We start from the raw sequence: 21,665 nt of genomic DNA, 5'->3' as shown, positions 1-21,665 counted from the left end.
ACTAAAGGCTGTGGGGGTGGACAGCTTATTTGAAAGCCCTTTCCCACCCAACCCCTGGGCCCCTGGGCTTCCTTCCAAAGCTAAATCTAAATCTGGGCCCCTGGGAGAAGCAGTCTCTTCCTTCAGCTTTGCTCCTGAGGCCACCCTAGGTGGACTCCCACTCTGGCCTAGGCAGCCCTTGACATTGGCAGGGTGGCCCCTTGGCTCTACCACAACCTTCCTCTAAGCCCATGGATAAGAGGCTATGTGTTCCCTTCCCCAAAGCCTCCCTGTGATGGGAATAAAGTAGGCTGGAGTGGGGTTGAAGGCAGCCACCCTGGCAGGAAAGGTGGGCTCCAGGCGCTAAGAATAACCAAGGCCCCTATGCAGCACAGGCTGCCTGAGTCTGTGGCAGGAGGAGGGAGTTGTATGCTACTTCCTAAGAACCTCAGGACCTCTATGCAGTGTCCTGCATAGAGACTCCTAAGTCTAAATACAGACTCTGTCTCTGGACCTCTACCAGCTCCCAGTGTCTGCAGATACTGCCCAGGCACAGTGGGCACCTATTGGACCTGGCAGGCCCCACCCCTCCACCCACTGGCCACCAGTTTTGTAACTGGCCATTGAGCTACCCGTGTTACCATTTCTGTGTGCTCTCAGGTACGTTGAGTGCTCCCAGGAAATCTGAGCATCCAGGCTGTGCTGTGGGTTCCTGCCGGGCCACACCAACCCCCTACAAGGTCTCCAGTCTAGCTTTGATCCGGATGCTAAGCCCAGAGCTGTTGGAACACTGGGCAGATGTCCCTTCCACACCTGTCTCTACAGTTGTGCACAACTGGGCCCCCACATCATGCCACTCCCCAAGACCAGGGATGGAGCATGTGCCCCCACTCACACTGAACTGCCCCCATGGGCAAGCTTGGGGCTATCCCATCATCTCCAGCCACCCCTCACATCACTTAGCTCAGGGCCATCATTCTGCAAATTAGGAGACTTTAGGAGACTCCCCAGGAGGCCTCTTAGACTCTTGAGACACATTGAGGAGTTGCAGGCTGTACCACTTCTTGGGCTTGAGGCAGATCTCCCAAATTGGAGCCCTTGCTTGGGATCCCCAAGTTTGGGCCTGTGCCCAGGCACTCCGGAGATTTTAAGGTGCAGAATGCATTCTTGGAGTAGGCTGTGTAGCCCAGCTCCTTTAGCTTGTACAGCCAGGTCTTGAGGGTCCCAGAAAGGCAAAGAAAGGGCCTGTGACACAGAGGGAGCTCACCTGAAGACTGGTGACAAAGGTAGAAACTGAGGGCCAGAGACAGAGCCTGTCTGCAGGAAGGCTAACCTAGACTGCCCACGAGGGCTCCCTGTGGTACAGTTATGAGTCCGCAGGGTGCCTGGACTGCACAAGGCCAGATGGAGGGCCCAGCAGCTTACAGCTCTGCCTCCCTGAGTAACCAGCTCAGCCTTGACACCCCCACCCCAGGCTACCAGGCTGGATGGGCAGAGAGAGGGAAGGCAGGACTCAGTGTTCACAACTGTCCCCTCGAGTCAGGAGGCACCTACCGTTCGAGGCACCTGTACCCTTACATCAGCGCTGTCCAGTGGAGAGTGGCTGCCTTCCCGTGGTCTCCTCTCAGTGGTATCCACCCCTTCCTGGTACTTCCTGCTCCTCATGGGGAGGGGGAGTGAGTCCCTGCCTGGCCCCCTCCAGTCTCCTGTGTGGTGGGTGTCTCCATTCTGCTCCTGGAGAGGGAAAGGCAGGTTGGACATGAGCTAAGGCAATTTGAAACCAAAGTCCCCTCTCAGGAGTTGGCCCAGCTGCCTGCCCACCTTTATGGATGCACACAGTAGGTACTCAGTCTCTGAAGGATGGAAAAGGAAGTAGAGAGGGCACAGAACAGACATTTGAGGAATGCTGTCTTTCTTAACTATCAGCCTTCTAATGCTAGACAACAGAGGTGATCCCAGGTGTTCCTGACCCTGAACTCATGTTATGCCACAAAGGCTATTTACAACTAGAAGATCAGAGAGACCAGGCTACAGTGGGCCATATAGTACCCACACTAGTACCCCCAGATTTGGGGTTTGCCAATAATAGCTTCTCCAATAATAGCTTCCCCTCCCCAGAGTTAGTCAGGACCCAGGACATGCCACCCAGGGAAAGCTCATGCCAGAGGGTAGAGCTGGAACAACTCAAGGGGGAATGATGACAAATGGGCTCCTGTAGGGCCTCAGACTGCTGGGGTAGGGACATTTATCTCCCAGGGTACAGGACCCAAAGAGGGTGTTGACAGCTCAGCAAACACTGCACACTGGTCTCATTAGCCTAGAGCCCACATGCTGACCATGGCTCCGCTGCCATCTGTTCCTCAGTCCCTCCGCCTCCAGCCCTGATCCCCAGCTCACCCGGTCCAGGGGGAGCCGTAGCAGGTCCCAGGTCTCAGCACTCAGTCTCTGTGTCCTCTTGGGTCTAGCCCCTGGAAGAGATCACAGCCCATCCATCAGCTCAGTGCTAGCCCTGAGCTTTGAAGTCACTAGCCAAGCAAGGGACCTGGGAAGACCAAAAACACAGCAGTACTGCACCCCAGGGCCAGAGTTCATAAATCCCTTCTTGTGCAGTGTCCACTGAGTCACCTAACTAGGTTGTGGGCATCAGACAAGCTGGGCAAGGCTTAAGGACATCTGAGAAGGATGCAGCAGAGGTAGCTTTGGTATCTCCGCTCCACCCACAACATACAGAAGATTCTCTGCCAAGCCAAGCCCTGTGCTTCCCACTGACTTAGCTGGCACTGTTCCTTCTTCCTGGAAGGCAGCCAGTGTATTCCATAGCATCCTTTCCATGAAGCCACACCTCATCTCCCTATCTTTTCTCTCTCTCTCTCTCTCTCTCTCTCTCTCTCTCTCTCTCTCTCTCTCTCTCTCTCTCTCTCTCTTGAGTCAGGGTTTCTCTATGTAGCTTTGTAGACCAGGCTGGCCTCGAACTCACAGAGATCCACCTGCCTCTGCCTCCTGAGTGCTGGGATTAAAGGCGTGAGCCACCAACACCCAGCTCTCATCTCCCTATCTTACCTCCTGCACCTACACAGGAATGAGGCAAGGAGGAACCTCGGGGTCCCTGGAGCTCACTGTGAACCACTCAGGCTGGAATAGCAGTGACGTGGCTCAGGTCAGTCCTGCTGCAGGGGACTCTGGACACTGAACAAGCTGGGTAGAACATGGCCTGGCAGATGGTTTGAATTAGGCCTTGGGCTCCCCCAGGAGACTTGTTGCCAGCTCCCAAGCCCACAACTACAATTGGGTGGGAAGGAGCAACTGCCTGACCCCACAGTGCTCAGTGCTGCCGCCAGCCCCAGGGGTCCCTGACCTTCATTTCTAGGAGAGGTGGGGAGCAACTTCACCCTGGTCCCCAGGTCCCCAGGTCCCCAGGTCCTTTCCCAGGACAGGCAGTGATGGGAAGGAGACTGGAGAAGTGGTTTGGGCAGCTGCTTTGATCATCTGCAAGGTTCATATCCTGGGAAAGCCAGGCAGACTGTACACATAGCAGAGTCAGGCCAGCCAAGCCACAAAAGGACAATTCAGATGGAACCAAGATGTGAAGACACAATACAAGAAGGACACTGGGACCAGTGTTAGGCCCAGCCAGAGGAGGTGGCCTGTGAGGAGGGGAGACAGGAGTGTAGTATGCCTGGCTATTTGAAGACCCAGCCTCTTCCCTGTCCCTGATGTACTAGTTCTCCAAGGAGCTGCTGGCCTGCCACAGAGAACAGGACCTCATTTAGCAGCCCAACATACCTGCCATCATTCCCACCCCTCATTGGGTCTCCCAAGCATCCTTCAGTCCCCAGACAGATGCTGGATGCCTACCACTCAGGAGCACATCAGACAGTGTATACATATCCAGGTCGGGGCTCGGGGGCAGGGAAGTGCAGTAAGGAAAGCCAGCCTGGTGCTGGCAAACACCAGACTGATGCTGGCATTATCCTACGGTGCTTATCCCTGAAGAGTATTGAGTGAACACCAGTGGTGGACAGGTGTGGGAAACTGATCAGAACCCTCTGACCCATCCGCTGTTGCATTATGGGTGGTCAGGACTGCACTCACAAAAGCAGCAAATTCAAGGCCGTTATTGGCTACATAGTGAGTTTGAGGCCAAACTGAGCCACAGTCTCAAAAAAAAAAAAAAAAAAAAAAAGAGAGAGAGAGAGAGAGAAATGAGGATTAGTGCAAGGCAAGCAGGCCTCCAGCACGAGGCCTTTAGCCTCATGGCTCCAGACCAGCCCCTTAGTGAAAGCACAGAGCATCAAATACCCAGTAAGACAGGGAAGGCCACCCATCGGAAGGGCATGTGTGACTCCATTCCCTGTCCAAGCTGGGACTTTTGAGGGAGACAGCCTCGTGTCCTGCTCTCGAGTAGTTCAGAAATGAAACATCCCAGTAGGAAAAGCCACCCAGAGGGATGTAAGGTGGAGGGGCCCAACAGGAAGACCACGACACAAGTCCTGACACACCAGGTGTGGCTCTGAACACCCAGGAGGGCCCTGACTGTTATCTCTCCTGCCCTCAACACAAGCTCCTCACAGCCACAACCAGCCCTGCATATTCAGCCACAGGTGTAGCAGCAGCAATGAGCCACTTGATGCCCCACTCTGTGCCCAAGTTAGGAGAGAAAGCCTAAGGAAGAAATAATGAACACACGGCATGGAGACATCTGGGTGGCCATGTGTCCTAATAGGACTTCCAGGATGCGTCCTCGAAGAGCAGAGAGGGCCCTCTACTGTGATGCTGTAGACCCACGCTGTGGCAGAGACTAAGCGGTCCTGAACCACAGCCTGCAGCTGGCACAGGGAGGGCATCCTCCTTGTGCAGACAGGGTGGGAGGCCCGCTGGGCCCAGCTAAATGAATCCTCTGTCTAGAGTCAAAAAGGTCAGGTCCGGCCAGTGCTAATGACCGTGCCTCCTTGGCTGAGCCTCCTCCACAGAGTTCTCAGAATCTAACCCCTCCTTCAGCTTCCTGTCCACCCCACCTACAGTACAAGGTCTAGAAACCTCTCCGATATGCCTATCCACCCAAGGTGGACAGTCAGTGTCTTGTGAAGGCCCCTGACCTCTATGTCTGAGGGAAAGTCATCCAAACCTATGTGTGTTCCTTGTCCCAGCCCTCCCTACAATGGGAAGCACCCCATTCTCAGGCCATGGTGGCTGAACAGGTAGTTTTACCTTCCAGGTGGACTTGCATCAGTCCTTCTCCATGACAGAAACACAGTGAGCCCTGGCTAGATCTACTTCCTGTCTACTGGGTCTGCAGGTCCATAAGGTCCTCCCCGACAGCCCCCAACAGCTACAGACACATCTGACAGCAGACTCAGCACTCTGGCCTTTGCCTGGCTGTCACTCTCAGCACTACTACTATCTACCTCCCAGATGGGGCACTGAGGCACAGGACTATGGCAGACAGCCAAGGCTAGAACCCACAGCCTACACTGCCCCCCAGACACCCACCAAGCATAAAGTATATCCCTGAGTCAGAAGTGAAGAGCCTCCAGCACATTTCCCTAAGTGAGCTATCCTGTGCTCATACCACAATGCTGGGTCCAGAGAAGGGGCTACAGGCCATCAAAAGCAGAGGGCTTCTACTATGTCAGTGTGTGAATGGGGTAGCCCAGGTCCATCAAGCCTGGCAGGGATCCGGGCTAGCCTCTCTTCTTCCTTGCATGCTCATCAGAAGGGCAAACAGAAACGCTGCCTGCATGCTCCCCATACCACTGTGTTCTGGATGCCATGGGCAAAATAGCCATCAGCTACACAACCAGAGGGACTGAGCAAGGGAAAAGCTGGCAGGGTAGGGTAGTACCCCCACCAACTAGGACACTCTGAGGCTGCTGCTTTGCTGGCTGAGAAGGCGCCACCAAGGAGAGGTAAAGGGGTCTATTTTCTACACAGGAGTCCCTTGTTTACACCCATTAAGTCAGGAGAGAAAAACTTTTCCTGCCTTGAGCCCACTGGCCACCATCACACCTACAATGCACACCAAGTTCAAAACACACACTACTCAGCTCAAAACACACACCAATCACTGCCCAAAGCCCAAATGCATACCCCTCCCTCCATGGCCCACTCAAATCACTCCACTTTTGCAAGCCCACAATGAGTGCCTTGTCCTACAGTCCCACAGGCCACACCCACATGTAAATACCACACCAGACTGAGTCTAACAAGGCCACGTCTCCCTGGGCTGTGTCTTCCCTCCAGCCCTAGCAAAATGAATTCCCCTGGCCCAGGAGGCCACCTATCCCCAACACTGCTGGGTCTCTGCCGTTTGGGGTCCTCACTTAGCCCCCTGAACCAGAACCACTGGGAATGTACCTCCTTGTCAGTTTACAGGAGACTGGCCCAGCCCTTTTCAAGTGTCTCAGCTGAGTCTAGCTCTCTGCTGGCGTCCTGACCCTGCTTATTCCTTGCTCACCTGAGTGGGGGTCTCCCTCAGGGCCACCCAGACTCTCACAGTGCCGGCCTGCCTTCAGCAGCTGCATCCCAGGACTCCAGGGCACTGGATTCCTCTCTCTGATGTCCTCCTTGGAGCACAGACTCTTCTCTAGTGTCCAGGGCCCGGCCGTTAGCCACAAGTAGCCCTGTGGGGAGGAGACTTCCAGGGGCCCCAGCTGGGAAGGGTCTGGCACTCAAGGCAGGGCAGAGAGGCCAATGTGGGGAGGACAGAGCCGCCTTGTCCCTGGCCGTTCACTCGTGACTTGCCCCCCTTTTCACTTAGCTTAGAGGAGGAAGAAAGAGTCAGGACAAGGAGCTGGCAGCCTCTGCAGGAATCATTCCAGGAGCCGGCCAGCCCTGCTCAGGGTACACGGGCTGGGGGCTGTGCTAAGAGCTCTATACAGAGCTATCTACCCTGAAAAGTCCCAGGCATGGGCCCACACTGTTCAATTCCATCATACACCATTCACCACTGCATCCCTTGCCACACAGAATGACTGAGGGTCCCAGAAGCTTTTGCTCCTCTCTTCTGTCCCCAGCCTTATTTCCCAGGCCAGGTCATGCTGAAAAATCCCAGGCTTGAGGCACCAGGGGCTCTCATGGGAGCAAATATCCCTTCTAGATATCCTGGGAGGCTGGAGTCAGTGGGTGCCCCTGGGAAAACACCCAGGAATAGCTGGGGCTCCACTCCTGGCTAACTCAAGAAGCAGGGGGCAGCTGGCTCCCTGCTGGGGCTTGCCCCACCCTAAAGCCCTATGAGCCTCCAGAAGCCAACTCAGCATAGTGGCCTGCAATCCACCCTGCCCTTCCTTTGTACGTATTAATGCATTTGCTTTGTAGGGAACATTCCGTCCTTTCATTCACTGTGTGTCTGACCTGCATGGACAATCATCAGTCTGAATGAGGTCACTGAAGTGGCTTTGCCTGATTAGTACTCCAGGCAGGCATGGACCGGCTCCCTCCAGCCTCTAGAGCCCCTCCTATAGAACATGAGAATGGACACCCTGGCTGCTGGGCTGCTTGGGAAGGAGCCATTTCCTGTCTTCTTGCCATCAGCACTGTAGTGCCACCAGGATCAGGGAGGAAGGGGCTCTAGGTGACCATGGGTCCTCACTGTCTCAGGGACAGTGCAGAACTGGCCACCATCCCGCTGTCATTGGTGTTCCTGGCTACTTGGCCCCTTATCTTTCAGATGCCCCTTGAGATGGCTTGAAGGGGAATAGCCCTCATAAGTTCATGTTTGCATGCTTGGTCCTTAGGTAGTGGAACTATTTAGGAAGGATTAAGAGGTGTGGCCTTGTTGGAGGTGTGTCACTTGGAGTGGGCTTTGAGGTTTCAAAAGCCCATACTAGTTGGGCAGTGGTGGCACACACCTTTAATCCCAGCACTTGGGAGGCAGCGGCAGGTGGATCTCTGTGAGTTCCAGGCCAGCCTGGTCTACAGAGCGAATGCCAGGGCAGCCAATGCCTCACAGAGAAACTCTGTCTCAAAACACACACACACACACACACACACACACACACACACACACACACACACACACACACACACACACACACACACACACAGAGAGAGAGAGAGAGAGAGAGAGAGAGAGAGAGACAGAGACAGAGACAGAGACAGAGAGAGACAGAGAGGGACAGAGAACTTTAAAAGCCCATGCCAAGCCCATTTTCTCTCTGCCTGCAACGTTTGGATCAGATGTGTACTCTTAGAGGCTACCCCAGCACCATGCGTGCCTGCCTGCCACCACACTCCCCCACTGTGATGGACTAAGCCTCTGAAACTTAAGCAAGCTCCCAATTACATACTTTTTTTTTCATAAGATTTGCCTCAGTTGTGGTGTTTCTTCACAACAATAGAACAGCAACAACTAAAATATCCCTGATTCCCAATTTGCCCCAGTGAGGTCCATTTGTGCCCCAGAACTCTGGACACACTGTCTCTCCCCATATCACAGCGCAACAACACGCTGTGTCCACCTGTCTCTCTATTACCACTGTGAGCTCCCCTGGGCAGGGACAGTGGTCTCCCCTGGGCCCACAAGAGGAGTGGGAAGAGTGGGTGCCCAGATGAAGTACAGCCTCTTCCCTTACTGAGTAGCTGTTAGTCCCTCCCTTTCTGGCAGACCTACTGTGTGTCCTGAACCAAGAGTTGGTCTTGTTGATCTAACTCTGCGTCATTTCCCGAGTTTCTCTCTTGTCACATCCCTGCTGCTCCAGCTGTATATACCTCAGGCTGAAGCCCAAGCCCGTGAGGAAGCAGACCCCAGCCCTCAGAACCGGAACTCACCTTGTGCTTCATAGCCAGCCAGATCTGGCTTCTCTGCCGCTGCTGGGCTAGTCAGTCGGCCCAGTGCCAGCTGCAGCTGAGCAATATTCATGCGGGCCGTGAGCTCCCCATTTCGGTCTCCAATCTGAAGCAGAGGTGGTTAGATAGGCAGGTGAGGCCTGGGACCACACTCTCTTAGTGTTGGTAACAGGGCTCCAGCACACTAGCCTTGGCCTGCTGGGCAGCCTGAGCTAACCTTAGACCCTTGGATTTCTTAGACAGCCAGTCCCCACTATCAGAAGTTGACTGGAGGGTCTATTTCTAGATGTTCTGGACGGCCTATAGTCCAACCCAGAAGTGCTCAGGGTCTTGGGAGACACGCTCTGAGTGGTCAGCTTGTTCTTGCCCTGGTTTATGCCTGTCTCGACCCTTGGAGCCATTCTTCTCTTAGGCCCCACCAGCCTCGGGCTCCAACAGTGGGACCCTCTTCAGTGCAAGCCCAACTTGAGGAACACGGAGCAACAAAGCTCAGAAATCTTTGGAGACCTCTGCTTGCACTCATAGGGATGTGGGGCCAGTCACCCCATAGAGGGATCTCTTCTGCTCTGGGCACCTGAACCTGGGCACCGATGAAGCTCCTTGTGATGCTGTGGGGACTTGAGGCCCACCCTTAGTTAGGGAGGGCAGGTTTCTAGGGATGTCTCTGCACTGTCCACAGTAGGAGGGAACTAAATAAAGAGGAGGGAGACCCGGCTTCCTAGGGATGTGCCAGGGAGTTCCTGTGCCAGGGAGTTCTCTGTCTCCCTGGTCTACCTCCAAGAGGTTACTCCCAGCAGCCCCTTAATCCAACTTGGCCCAATTATATTAGGGGTTGGAGGATGGAATCCACACAGGGGACTCCAACCCTCCAAGGGTGGAAAACAGATCCTTAATTCCCCATAGACCCACTGACCCCTGAACACACAGTGGGAATTTTTCTCTCAGGGACCCAGTGTTCAGAAAAGCCAATGGGGGCAGTCCAAGGAGACAACAGCCTGCTGAGGCACCAGCAGAGACCTAGGGGAATGGGCCCAGCTCACCTCCTGGGAGATCTGCAGGTGTTTCTTGGCAAAGGTCAAAGCCTGTGCGGGGCTCCCCATGGACACATAGGCGTTCCCCAGGCTCCAGCATGCCCGGCCCTCTCCCACCCTGTGGAAGGTTAGACAATTACACCTGCCTTCCAGGATTACATGTTACCCCAAGTCCCTGACCCTTTCCCAACCCTGCTATGCAAGGTACCAACAACACAGTGAATCCTCTGCCACCAATGGGCCCATTGGCCCTGGCCACAGCACTAACTGGTTCACTCCCTTTAGGGAGAAGCGCCAACCAGCTGCACTTTTATTCTTTCTTTTTGAAAGAATTAACTTGATAAACTTGAGTTTGTGACCAGCTTACCCTGGGGCCAGTGGAGGCATCCATAGGGCCCTCAAGGCTCAGCCCTTACGTTGTTACTCAAAGCCTGGATCACCCCCTAGTGGCCAGCAAGGTAATATCCCCTGCAGCTTGCTCCAGGTTCCCTCACCCAGGTCTAAAGTAATTTTGTGAGACATTTAGCTGTTCCCATTGCTGTATGGCTACTATTTCTATCTAGTTCCAGGTCACCCTCCATGAGACAGAAAGTCCTGGGGATAGGGCAGCTCTTGGAGAGTACCCCCCACTATAACTGCCCCCAGGCTCTGAGACCTTGTCTGCTATAGCAGATCTGCATAGAAGGCTATTCCAGAGTTGGAGGCCATTAAATTTATGTTGCCACAGGAAGAAGGATGTAGGTTTGAGGTTGAGTGATGGAAAAACCTTCCTCCACCCCAGGTCCTGTCAAGGGCCTCTCAAGCCTTGCACCTAACTATTTGCTTAAATGGTTTCCCACTGAGGGATGGGCTGAGAGCCTGGGTGGGAGGCTGCTCTGACCATGCTGTGGCCAACAGGGGAGCAGGGACTCATACTCAGGCTGTCACTGTAAGCCAGTCCCAGCCTTATTCCCACACACCTATCAGCCAGCTCTTGGGCAATGACCAGGTGCCGCAGGTGGTACTCAGCAGCGCGCTCATAGTCCTGCAGCAGCGTGTAGGTGTTGCCCAGGCTGTAGCAGGCCTGCGCTTCCACAGCCTGGTCTCTGAGCTGCCGGGACAGCTGCAGCGTCTTCCTGTGCAGAATGAGAAAGTTGGTCCCTAAGTGGGTGGCAGTGTCTCCTTCCCTCCTCAGGACAGCCTCTCTTCAGGTGGGCATCGCATTTCATTCACAGCACCAGATGCATGTGGGTACATGGGTCCCCACTGGCTAAGGAACTGGGAGGCCACTAGCCACTCCAAGCTGATGACACTTGACAGGGGATCCAAGACCAAGCGCCCACAGCTCAGAACCATGAGATGAGCATGTAGGCCCGACACCAGTCCAGGTCCTGGAATCTCAGTTCCATTTAGTGGCCACCACTCCACCCAGGAAGCAGCTGACTAACAACTGTGGCACAGGTTGGGGACACCCATGAGCTTCACGCACCGGCCTTTTTCAGGGCAGCCAAGGTCCCCAACTGGCTCCTGGGAATGCTGTTATCAGTGAGCCCCGCCCCCCACAACATGGGAGGGACATCTCTGCAGCCCCATGTTCAGCGCACCCCAGGGCTGCCCTCTGGGATGGGTATTTCTGTGTGGCCTGTTGTCCACTGCACCCAGGGCTTACTTGTAATGTTCAGCGGCCACATCAAAGCGCCCCAGGAAGATGTGGGCATTGCCCAGGTTGCTGTAGGCCCTCCTCTCAGCTGCCTTGTCTCCAAACTCCTTGGCGATGGCCAGGCGCTGCAGACAGACACAAGTCCAGAGATGATCACAAAGCCCTAGAGCTCTAGACACACAGTCGGGGATGCCTCCCTGCCCACGATGTGGATCTGATGTCTGAGTGTCCAAGAGATCAGATGGGAACCCCAGGACCAAATAGAGTAGGAACTGGGGGATCAGTGGGGCACTCCAGCTGCCCTGATGTTGAGGACAATGAGGGGTGACCCTAAGGTTTCCCGTTGTAGCATCCCTGCCCCAGCACCCAGGCCCAGCTCACCTCTTTGTGGAAGGTTGTAGCCTCAGTGAAGTTTCCCAGCAGGTAGTGGGTGTTACCCAGGTTGCCATAGGCCCTGCCCTGGGCCGCCCGATCACCCAGCTCCTTCACCAGGGACAGGTTCCTCCTAGGGGGACCAAGTCTGTCTGATCTATGTCCTTCCCAGCACTAGGAAAGTGGCTTACACCTCCCCTTCCCAGGATGGAAAGTACTGAGTGGTTCTAAGATACAAGGTGGCTCAGAATGGGTTCCTTGGCTCCGATGACATCTGAGCCTCAGGGTGGCATCTGGTCAAAACCTACCAGTCCCTGATAGGTGTGTGGGAGAGAAAGGGTGGCCATAAAGCATTAGGGCTGGATGTATGTGGGGATGCTTTGTGTCTGGGATCCTGCCCAGTCCCTTGCCTGGCAATATTGGTTCAAGAAGTGTCTGTGGGATGCAGGGGCATTCAGACAAGCCCCGGGCCCACCAGTCCTCACCATGTGGTGCCGGCCCACCCCACTCACTCACTCATAGAACTCAGAGGCCCTATGCAGTGTCTCACGGACATCAGGCGGCAGGTGCCCAGGGTCCTGTGCTGCATTCCAGGACAGTTGCTTGCCCTTGGCGTGGTACACATTTCCAATGTTGTAGAGTGCTCTTGCCTCCCCAACCTGTGGGCAGCAGTGAGGTATGGGGCCATGCTCTACAGTCCCCCAGGAAACCCACCCCATGGTTCAGGCTGTGTAATCCCTTGGCCTTCTGGGTCCCCCAGTTCTACCCCTTACCCCTTCTATCCTTTCCCAGTTGGGTGACAGAGATGGCCAGGCCCATTGCTCTGTCTGCTAATGTTTGAGGTTAAGAGCCCCAGCAGGGATGGGAAGGGCAGATGATCCAAGGGGCCAACTACCCACCTTGTCCCCCTGCTCCTGGGCAATGTCCAAGTGTCGCTGGCAGCAGACGATGGCCTCATCAAACCGGCCTAAGACCTTCAGTGTGTTGCCCAAGTTCCCACTGGCCTTGGCCTCTCCCATGCGGTCACCAATGGTCCTAGAGGTTAGGAAGGAATGAGGAGCTAGGAGGGGTCTAGCTGGACCCTGAGCTGAGCAAGGGCCAAAAAAACCTTGGAGGAGAAGGACTGGCAATTGAGAATTAGCTTTACACCCTTATCAGTGAACCCTTGTTCAGGCCACTGGCACCAAATCTGGACTGAATATTGACGACAGGATGGGGCTATATGGTGATCAGGGTTACCATTATGGGCAGGGCTGGGAGGATTCTGCCCCCCATCTAGGAAGTCAAGGTGGCTTTGAGGCCTCAATAAGGAGCTGAGTTGAATGTGGAACAAGGGAAGGGTCCTTGGAACACAGTAGGAACCAAGAGTCAGAGGCTGCATAAGACTGGAGATGTCAGGGTAGAAACTCAGGAATGTTGGGAATTTGAGAAGGGTGTGTGCAGGAGGGAGATCGTAAGCCTCTGAGGGGTTAGAGTTCACAGGGACAGCAGAGAGCCCCTGGGGGCAAGTCAAAGCCACAGAAAAGGAACAGCTATGGGTGGAACAGACATCGTCTCAGGGAGAAAGAGTCACAACAGAAGGTACAGGGGGCCAGACAGAACACATGAGAGACACATGTTCTCTCTCTCTCTCTCTCTCTCTCTCTCTCTCTCTCTCTCTCTCTCTCTCTCTCTCTCACACACACACACACACACACACACACACACACAAACCTCTAAGGGGTTCCCAGATCCCCCTTCCAAGCCAGGGCCACCTGCTAAGTGTGAGACACCTACATCTTCCAACCTCCCCAAGGGCAGGGCACTAGGCTAGTGCCATCAGGCCATAATCCACCAGTACTTACCGTGCCAGCAGAAGGTCATGCTTGTGGAACTGCAGGGCCCGGGAATACTCCTTCAGATAGAAGTAGGCATTTCCCAGCTGGCTATAGATGGCACTCAGGGTCTTCAGGTCCTCGGTGCCCACCTGCACAGCGGCCTCGAAGAAGGCTACACCTGCCTTGAAGTCTCCTGCCTTGCACAGCCTCTCACCTTCCAGTGCCAGCTCCAGACAGGAGGCCTCCATCCTGGGCAAAGAAGAAGTATCAGAGCACTGCCTTTGGGACCCTCTGTGGTCGCAACAGAGACAATGTCCTTCAGCAGCCATGGTCCACATCACAGCTTCATTCACAGACACGCCTGTGTCTGTCTCAGAACAGATACTGGACCCAACAGTGCCCCAGCCATTCAGCTCACCTTTGCCCCTACCTTTTTTGTTTTCTTTTTCTTTTTCTTTTTTGTTTTTAGAGACCTGGTTTCTCTGTATAACAGCCTTGGCTGTCCTGGAACTCGCTATATAGACCAGACTGGCCTGGAACTCAGAGATCTGCCTGTCTTTGCCTCTGGAGTGCTGGGATCAAAGGTGCACACCACTACCACTTGGCTTCACTTTTTTCTCTACTGTTTGAGTCAGAGTCTCTCTATGCTGTCCAGGCCCAAGCAATTCTCTTGCCTGACTTTCCCAGAAACTAAAATAACAGGAATGTAGCATTGGACCCAGCTCTAATTTTTGTTGCGGTTGTTTTATTTTTTTCGAGACAGGGTTTCTCTGTATAATCATCCCGACTGTCCTGGAACTTGCTTTGTAAACCAGGCTGGCCTCTAACTCACAGAGATCTGCCTATCTCCGCCTCCCAAGTGCTTGGATTAAAGGTGTGTGCCACCACTGACCAGGCTGTTTGAGTCCTTTTTGTTTTGTTTTGTTTTGTTGTTGTTTGGGGGGTGTGTGTGGTTTGAGACAAGGTTTCTCTGTGTAACAGCTTTGCCTGTACTGGAACTCCTCTGTAGACCTCTAGAGATCTGCCTGCCTCTGCTTCCCAAGTGCTAGAATTAAAGGAATGTGCCACCAACACCTCTCCTGATTGAGTAATTTTATTATTATTATTATTATTATTATTATTATTATTATTATTACTATTATTGGTTTTTTTCGAGACAGGGTTTCTCTATGACTTTGGAGGCTGTTCTGGAACTCGCTCTAGGCTGGCCTTGAACTCACAGAGATCCGCCTGTCTCTTCCTCCTGAGTGCTGGGATTAAAGGCGTGTGCCACCAATGCCTGGCCTGTAAGTCCCACACTCCCTGTTGAGTAATTTTAAAGCCAACATCAAGTGCTCTGTTGCCCAAGATGCTGGTCCCTCCTCTGTGTCATGAGAATCAGTTAACAATCCAGAGCCATGTGGGGAGGAAGGGGTGACAACCAAGGACAGATGCTAAGCATTTCAACCAAAGGTTCTTTGACACAAACTGCAATGCTACGTCCACTGTGCTCCGTGTTATCAAAGAACTAGGGGCACTTTGAACTTTCTCAAGATAACAGTGCCATGTGAATAGATGGTGGAGTCAACGGACCCCTGAGAAGCTGGCCATGTATCTGCATCCCTGGGCTCAGAGCACTGTAAGTCCCACACTCCCTGTGCCCACACACCAACACCCTGGGAACCAGGCAATGGCGTCAAGTCCCTTTGGTATCTATCCCAAAGCCCACAGTGCTTATGACTTTTTCTGTAGTACAGTCACCACTAGCAAGGTCTCTGGTTTTCCAGAAGCTAACCACTGGCTGCCCTGCCCTTCCTTCTGACACCATGAGATCAGGCGCCAAGAAGCTGGGGGGCCTCCATTCTCCCCAGGGAATGGAACATGAATTCTCAGGATGGGTGGGCAAGAGCTTGTCTCCTGCCTCTTAGGCTTCTGGTACCTGCCATTGTGCTCCAGCCTGGGCTTTTCTTGCTAGGGCATCTCTGGCTATCCCCCAGTCAGCCCACCACACACCCATGCTGTGCCAGCTAAGGTCCTGCTTCAGTACAGGTGTCAATCTCTGGGTCTGTCAGATCTGTTTGCCATAGGGAGGATGTGGAGACCTGTCCCTTCTAGACATGCAGTCCAGACATTCCTTATCAGGGCTGAGGACCAGGCACGGTATTTGAAGGGGACTCAGTCTAATGCTGTAAAACAGAGACATAATCAGAAAGGGGTTTCTAGGGCATTACAAACACACTTGGCAGCTGGGCAGTGGTGGCACACGCCTTTAGTCCCAGCACTCGGGAGGCAAAGGCAGGCAGATTTCTGTGAGTTCAAGACCAGCCTGGAACTACAAGAGCTAGTTCCAAGACAGCCTCCAAAGCTTCAGAGAAACCCTGTCTCCAAAAACCCAAAACCAAACAAACACACTTGGCATCAGGAAGAATGGGCTTCTTGCTGGACCCCCACTTCTCTCAGGAGTCAGGTAAAGGCATGTGACCTTGAGATCAGGAAGCCTGGCCCAGGCTATCCACCTACCCTGTTATGTCAGGGACTCTCATCCACACCTGCTGAACTTCCTGGCAGCCACCTTACCAAGCCCTCTTGGAAAGGTCATCAGATGCCACGTTGGCCACAGAGGCCTGGTTACTGTGGTAACCAGCCACAAGGCATCTTCTCTCCTGTGGCCAGTGCCAAGTTCTGGCTTCTTAATTAAGGCCTAGCTGTCCCAGCCCCGTGGTTGATCTGGCGCCCTTCTAGAGGACAGCACAGGAATGTCTGTTACATGGGGGGTAGTGCTGACTAGGGGGAACTGCCTTTCCATCCTGTCATCCTCCTATCCCAGAGATTTAGCATCCAGAAAGCAAAGGTTTGGGAGAGGTCTGGGGCAGAAGCCCTGGAGAATATGCCAAAAGGGGCATCACTGTGGTTACTTTGTACCAGATGGGGAATTGACTTGGGCCATGACACAAAGAGCCCCTCCCCACAAGACACCCCTGGGTCACACCAAGCATTCACTTCTGACACCTGTCACTTGCCCAACTAGCACCTTTTCCTCTTCAGGTTCCTGTCCCTCCCTGACTCCAAGACACTCCCAAGTCATGCCTGGACCCACCCAGGCACCCAGCCCTGAAGTCTGGCACCTGGCTGGTTCCCACCTCTTTCTCTGGAGGTTTCTCATCTTCTGCACATACAGCCACAGCTCCAGGCCCACAGGCAGCAGCAATGGGCGGGGGCGAGGGGCACCATAAACCACCTTGCACACAGCCTTCTCGGCCAAGCTCAGGGCCAGAGGCTGGCCCTCCATGGTGGTAGCCTGCATCACAGAGCTCTGGCTATGGTCCCAGGGGATGTGCCAATTTCAGGACCCAATGCTGGGCAACAGGGGACTCCGAGCTCTTCAACAGCACTGCCCTCCTTCCCCCGATATGACGTGGATCAAAGGATCAAGGGCAGCTCAGGCTGGATGGACGAGCACTTATGGCAGAGGGGGTGGGGTGGGGAGCCTGAGATAATCCTCTACCAGCCTTCTGTCCTCCTTGGGGGCTGGGCAGAGAACATGGAAGCAGTCCTTTGGCAAACTTTTATGCAGGTCAGACCCAGGATTCAGGGACTTCAAGAGTGTTAAGACTGCACATAGCAAGTGCTGGCAACATTTTTGGTTAAAGAAGGAAAGATACAGTGCATGAGGCCCCCAGTCTAGCTGCTCCCCACCTGGTGCTGACAGAGGCTGGCAGGAAGCCAGAGTCTCCCACCGAGAATGGGACGGCTAGGAGAGCCCGTCCCACGGCTGGGCAAAGCTAGGACTCTGGACAAGGTTGATACTTGGCCTCTTCACTCTCTTGAGCCCCTGGTGTTTGTTCTGCCCTGGATGCTGGCACGGGCAACTCAACTGACCTGGAACATGGAGTCTTCTTCACCCTGCGGCACTCTTGCCTGCTGTCACACTGGCCCCACTCTTCAAGGTAAGCTCCAGATTCCACATCTAACCAGGGTGCAGGACCACACAGAGTCTGCAGAGGTTGTTTCCAAGGAAGTTGGGATTCTCCTCTAACTTCTAATTTCCCAGACACCTTCTCAGCCCTGCCAGGATAAAGCTCCCCAAGAATGGAGGGGAGCTACCAATGTCCACCTACGGACAGAGGCCGACGGAGCAGGGCACATTCCAGTGCTTGAGGGCAGTGTACAGGCGGCCTCTCATAGATAGGCCTTTCCCTAGACCACTGCCCCATTTTGGCCTTATCCCAGTGATGACAGAACCACCCCAGAAACCCTCCAGCCAGGCTACATGCCTTTTGGCCATGGAACCCAGAGATGAGAATGAGGGGAGTACAGCTGCAGTCACAGGAGACTGGACAGTGGGGTAATGCTCTCCCTGGGACCACTTGGGGCTCTTAGCAGAGACAGAAACTTCAGAATGAGTGGAGAAGGCTTCCAGGCCCTGGGTAACTCAGTTCTGCTCTGAGGCTCTGCCGACACAGGAGTTCCACTTTTGGAATACCTTGGCCAAGAGTATCAGAGTACAGCCTGGACCCCCCAAGGGGGCTCTCCTGGGCCGCCCTTCCTTCCCATTGACATTCCTGCTTTGCTTTCCACTCTCTCCTGCCCTCGGGGGCCCAGCCAGTCTGACGTGGATGAGCAGAGAAGTAGCTGGAACCTCTGTGCCCCCACATCACCTCTACAGGCCCATAAGGTACTGCTCATCTGTCACCTGTCAAGGTGTCCATAGGCCCCAGGGGCTGCAGCCATTTGAACAAACAGATGCTGGGTTATCTGAGGCCTTTGAAAGACCTGTCCACTCCAAGGGTTACCTGAAATCCTGCCCTCGAGGCTCAAGATCAAACTTATTTGGGGTTTGGAGCTTAGTGCCCCCACTGGTCACAACACCCCAATCCTGGGAGTAAGCAACTTCTTTCTAGGATTTGTCATCTGGCTAGACAGACATTGCTGAACAGGTAAACAGCAATCCTTCACCTCACCAAAGATGATAGCACTGCCTACCCAACTGACCCTCCTCTACACTGAGGTCCCCGACCCAAGCCATGTTATCAATTGAGCCACTTTAAAAGGATCACAGCCTTGTGCTGTTTCACTTAAAAATGCCAAGAACAGCAGACTGCAGCATCCAGGAACCAGGCACTATCGGCATATCCCAGTCTCCGACACAGCAACTGACTCCCTAGGTGCCAGCCACATTCTGCTCATGGCCCTCTGGCCTCCTGATCTCACCTGCCTGTCCCCTTAAGGCTCCTGGTATCCTCTGGTACACCAGCTGGCTCCTTAGAACTCCAGTTCTAGCTCCTGAATCTTTGGCTACCTCCTTCACTGAAGAGCAGTCACCTGGCACTGGTCCCTGGCCAAAGCTTGAGAGACCCTTTCTCACAGCCGTCCCAGCTCCCACCTGTTCAGCATCTCCTAGAGGGAAGTCACACTGACATTCCCTCAACAACAGCTACGGGAAGAGAGAAAGAAAGAAGTAGGAAGGCTGGGAGGGAGCATGGTGGGAGCAGGGAACTCTTGGAGGGGGAGGAATCCAAGGATCAGGTCGCAGGGGATATCTGGGGCTAGGATGGGGAATGGTCCCGTCTGGGAAAAGACACAGAAAGAGGTGGTAGTGGGGGTCCAACACTGCTTGGCCACGCAGCCACAGAGGCCCTGCCCATACTTAGGAATGCCATACCCAGGCACCTGGTGCCCCTTTTGTCAGGCCACCCCAGTGTGTGCTCACCTGCTAACCCTCCATTCCCAGCCTCACTCAGCACTTAGCTACTTGCCTCCTGGAGCTGGGAAGCCAGGAGAGGACTTTCAGACACTTCCTGGCTACTCATTCATCTCTCTGGGATACTCTATCCCAAGCCCCTGTTCTGGCCCCAGTGGATCAGGGATTCTCAACAGAGAACTTCCCTACTCTCCCCTACACCTCTCAGTGCCCCTGCCTTCCTGATCCAGCCCCTCTATACTCCATGAGCAGCTGATAGATCAGGGGCACATCTGTCTGTCCTCTCAGCTCCTTAGCCCCATTTTGTAAGAATCAAACCCTCTCAGTGAGATCGGGGATGCTCCTAGGAAGGTGGATGGTGCAGAGAATGTCTCCCACCAAGACATTCTGGACCAGCCCAGAATAGCCACAGGACTTCTTAGATCAGGTGGATCCAGTTCACCTAGGCATCCATGTACCTGAGCAACCACAGTTCATGGCTCCCATGCCAGTACGCAAGCTTCCCTGGACACCCTGGGAAGGTGTCACGTGGGGACAGGGCATGCTTGGATTTCTTCCTTCTTAGTTCCAGTAACCACAGGTTTCTGAGCCTGATGTAGAGACATTTTTAATTTCTGCTTCACATCTACCCAGCCTATCAAAGCCAAAGATTGGAGGTCCAGGTCTGGCTGTGACCTCTAGGTGGAGACCAAATAACTCAGGGGCCTCCTGGAAGGCTCTGTGGGAAGGTTCTTGGCTGCTCAGCTTAAATCTGGTCCCAGCTCAACCCTCTGAGCTCAGCTTGGGTTTCAGCTTGGATGGGGGCCAGGTTGAGCTCAGGGCCTCAAGCAGTATCCCAAATACTGTCCCTAACCAGTGAGAGATACCCAGAGCCTGAATTCTGCCTAGTGAGTCACCACAGGGGAGAAATGGGAGCAACTGAACAGTTTGGAGACCTGCGCTCTGAATATTCTCCCTCCCTCCCTCCCTCCCTCTCTCCTTCTTACACACACACACACACACACACACACACACACACACACACACACACACACACACACACACGCTGCCTGGCAGACACCTCCTTCTCACAGGTGGCTGGTCCTGAGGTAAACGTGACTCTGCACAGCGTCTACTCCCAGGGGACTCTAGGAAGAAGCTGCCAGCAAACCTCTTACCCCTGCACCATAACCAGGAGGCAGAGTATAGGGCTCCGGCTTTATCTTCAACACCACACAATGGGGACACTGTCTTTGAGCTACAGCAGAGTAGAAGGGGGAAGGGCAAGGTCTCTTCACCAGCCACCAAACCCTCATTTTGATATTTGGGGGTACTGGACAGAGCTTGGCTAGCTGATAAGCCACCTCACTTGGGACATTTTTCTTCAAGGTTGGCCCTTAGCAGGGAGGCCCCATATTTGGGGAAGGCTTAGAAGAGGTGGGAATCAGAAGCTCACAGCAGAGATCTAGGCCTTCTTCTAGGGCTGGCGACAGACTGCAGACCCTGCCCAGCACTCAGGCCCTTCCAGCTCTGCCTGAGAGGCCATAGTGAACTGGCGGCACCGGGTCCACATCTGGAACCAGCACCTCATGGGGAACACTATCATTAGGCCGGAGTCACCAGGGAGGCATGCAACCAGAGGCAGGGCTATCCTGTCATCCCCAGTGGGCGTGGGCACAGAGCACAGACCGCTGGATCACCTGTGAACCTGCCTGGAAGGCAAGTGCCTTTGTAAGCAGGCACACACCCACCCGCCTGGCCCAGGCCCAGGTCCTGCTAGCCTGGGGCTGGGGATAGCTAATGAAGGCAGGGCCCCATCATGACAGCCTGGGTCGTGGCCATGCCACCCCAGCACCGGGTCATGGCAGTCTCAGGCTTGAGAGGAGAACTCCTGGCAACGAACCCTGCCATCCCTGGCTATACAGGGGCCCGCAGAGCTCGGTGGAGGAGTGCCCGCCTCGTAACCCCCTCTGGCACAGGGATGAGGTTGCTGGCAGAACCCAGCCCCCAGCCCCTCTGCCGCGGGGCCGCTCTTTGGGCCCCCGCGTCCCCACCGCTCCCTGCGCAGAGCTAGGGAGGCGCGTCCCCGGCCACGTTGCGCGCCACCGCCGCAGCCTTTGTTCTGGGCCGGCAGGCTCCCGCCCGCGCCCATCGCTCGGGTCCCCGTTTCCATCCCGGTCCTCGAACTACCTGGAGTAGAGGCGCCTGGCGGCCGGGCCCGGGAGCTCGTCGGCCGCGGGCGGGGCTGGGCTCGCCATGAGTCGGGGGACGCGCCGAGCAGGAGCACCGCCCCGCGCTGCGGCCGTCCGCCCGCCGATCTGCCCGCTTGTCCGCGCGTCCGTCCGCCTGTCCGCGCGTCCGCGCGAGGCGCCGAGGAAGTGATG

At 54.8% G+C, this 21,665-nt stretch overlaps 1 protein-coding gene across 3 annotated transcripts in view; it reads right to left on the bottom strand.

The window, feature by feature from the left end:
* Positions 1-21,665, bottom strand: part of Gpsm1 (G protein signaling modulator 1) — a 27,946-nt gene extending 6,281 nt beyond the window's left edge. The window contains exons 1-11 of one of the 3 annotated variants that reach the window (XM_027422939.2): positions 21,472-21,665; positions 13,650-13,871; positions 12,705-12,840; positions 12,322-12,464; positions 11,815-11,938; positions 11,443-11,558; positions 10,754-10,909; positions 9,804-9,912; positions 8,746-8,869; positions 2,377-2,447; positions 1,534-1,713 (exon numbers count right to left, since the gene is read on the bottom strand). In XM_027422939.2, coding sequence (XP_027278740.1) covers positions 1,534-1,713; positions 2,377-2,447; positions 8,746-8,869; positions 9,804-9,912; positions 10,754-10,909; positions 11,443-11,558; positions 11,815-11,938; positions 12,322-12,464; positions 12,705-12,840; positions 13,650-13,871; positions 21,472-21,539 — 1,449 coding nt within the window. In that variant the 5' untranslated portion in view covers positions 21,540-21,665. Of the gene's footprint in view, positions 1-1,533; positions 1,714-2,376; positions 2,448-8,745; positions 8,870-9,803; positions 9,913-10,753; positions 10,910-11,442; positions 11,559-11,814; positions 11,939-12,317; positions 12,465-12,704; positions 12,841-13,649; positions 13,872-21,471 lie in introns of those variants that run through there. The other 2 variants (XM_027422938.2, XM_027422942.2) reach the window with 2 other exon arrangements.

This window comes from Cricetulus griseus, chromosome 6 (assembly GCF_003668045.3).
Source record: "Cricetulus griseus strain 17A/GY chromosome 6, alternate assembly CriGri-PICRH-1.0, whole genome shotgun sequence".
Classification (NCBI taxonomy): domain Eukaryota; kingdom Metazoa; phylum Chordata; class Mammalia; order Rodentia; family Cricetidae; genus Cricetulus; species Cricetulus griseus.
This window is presented reverse-complemented; position numbering and strand designations above follow the sequence as displayed.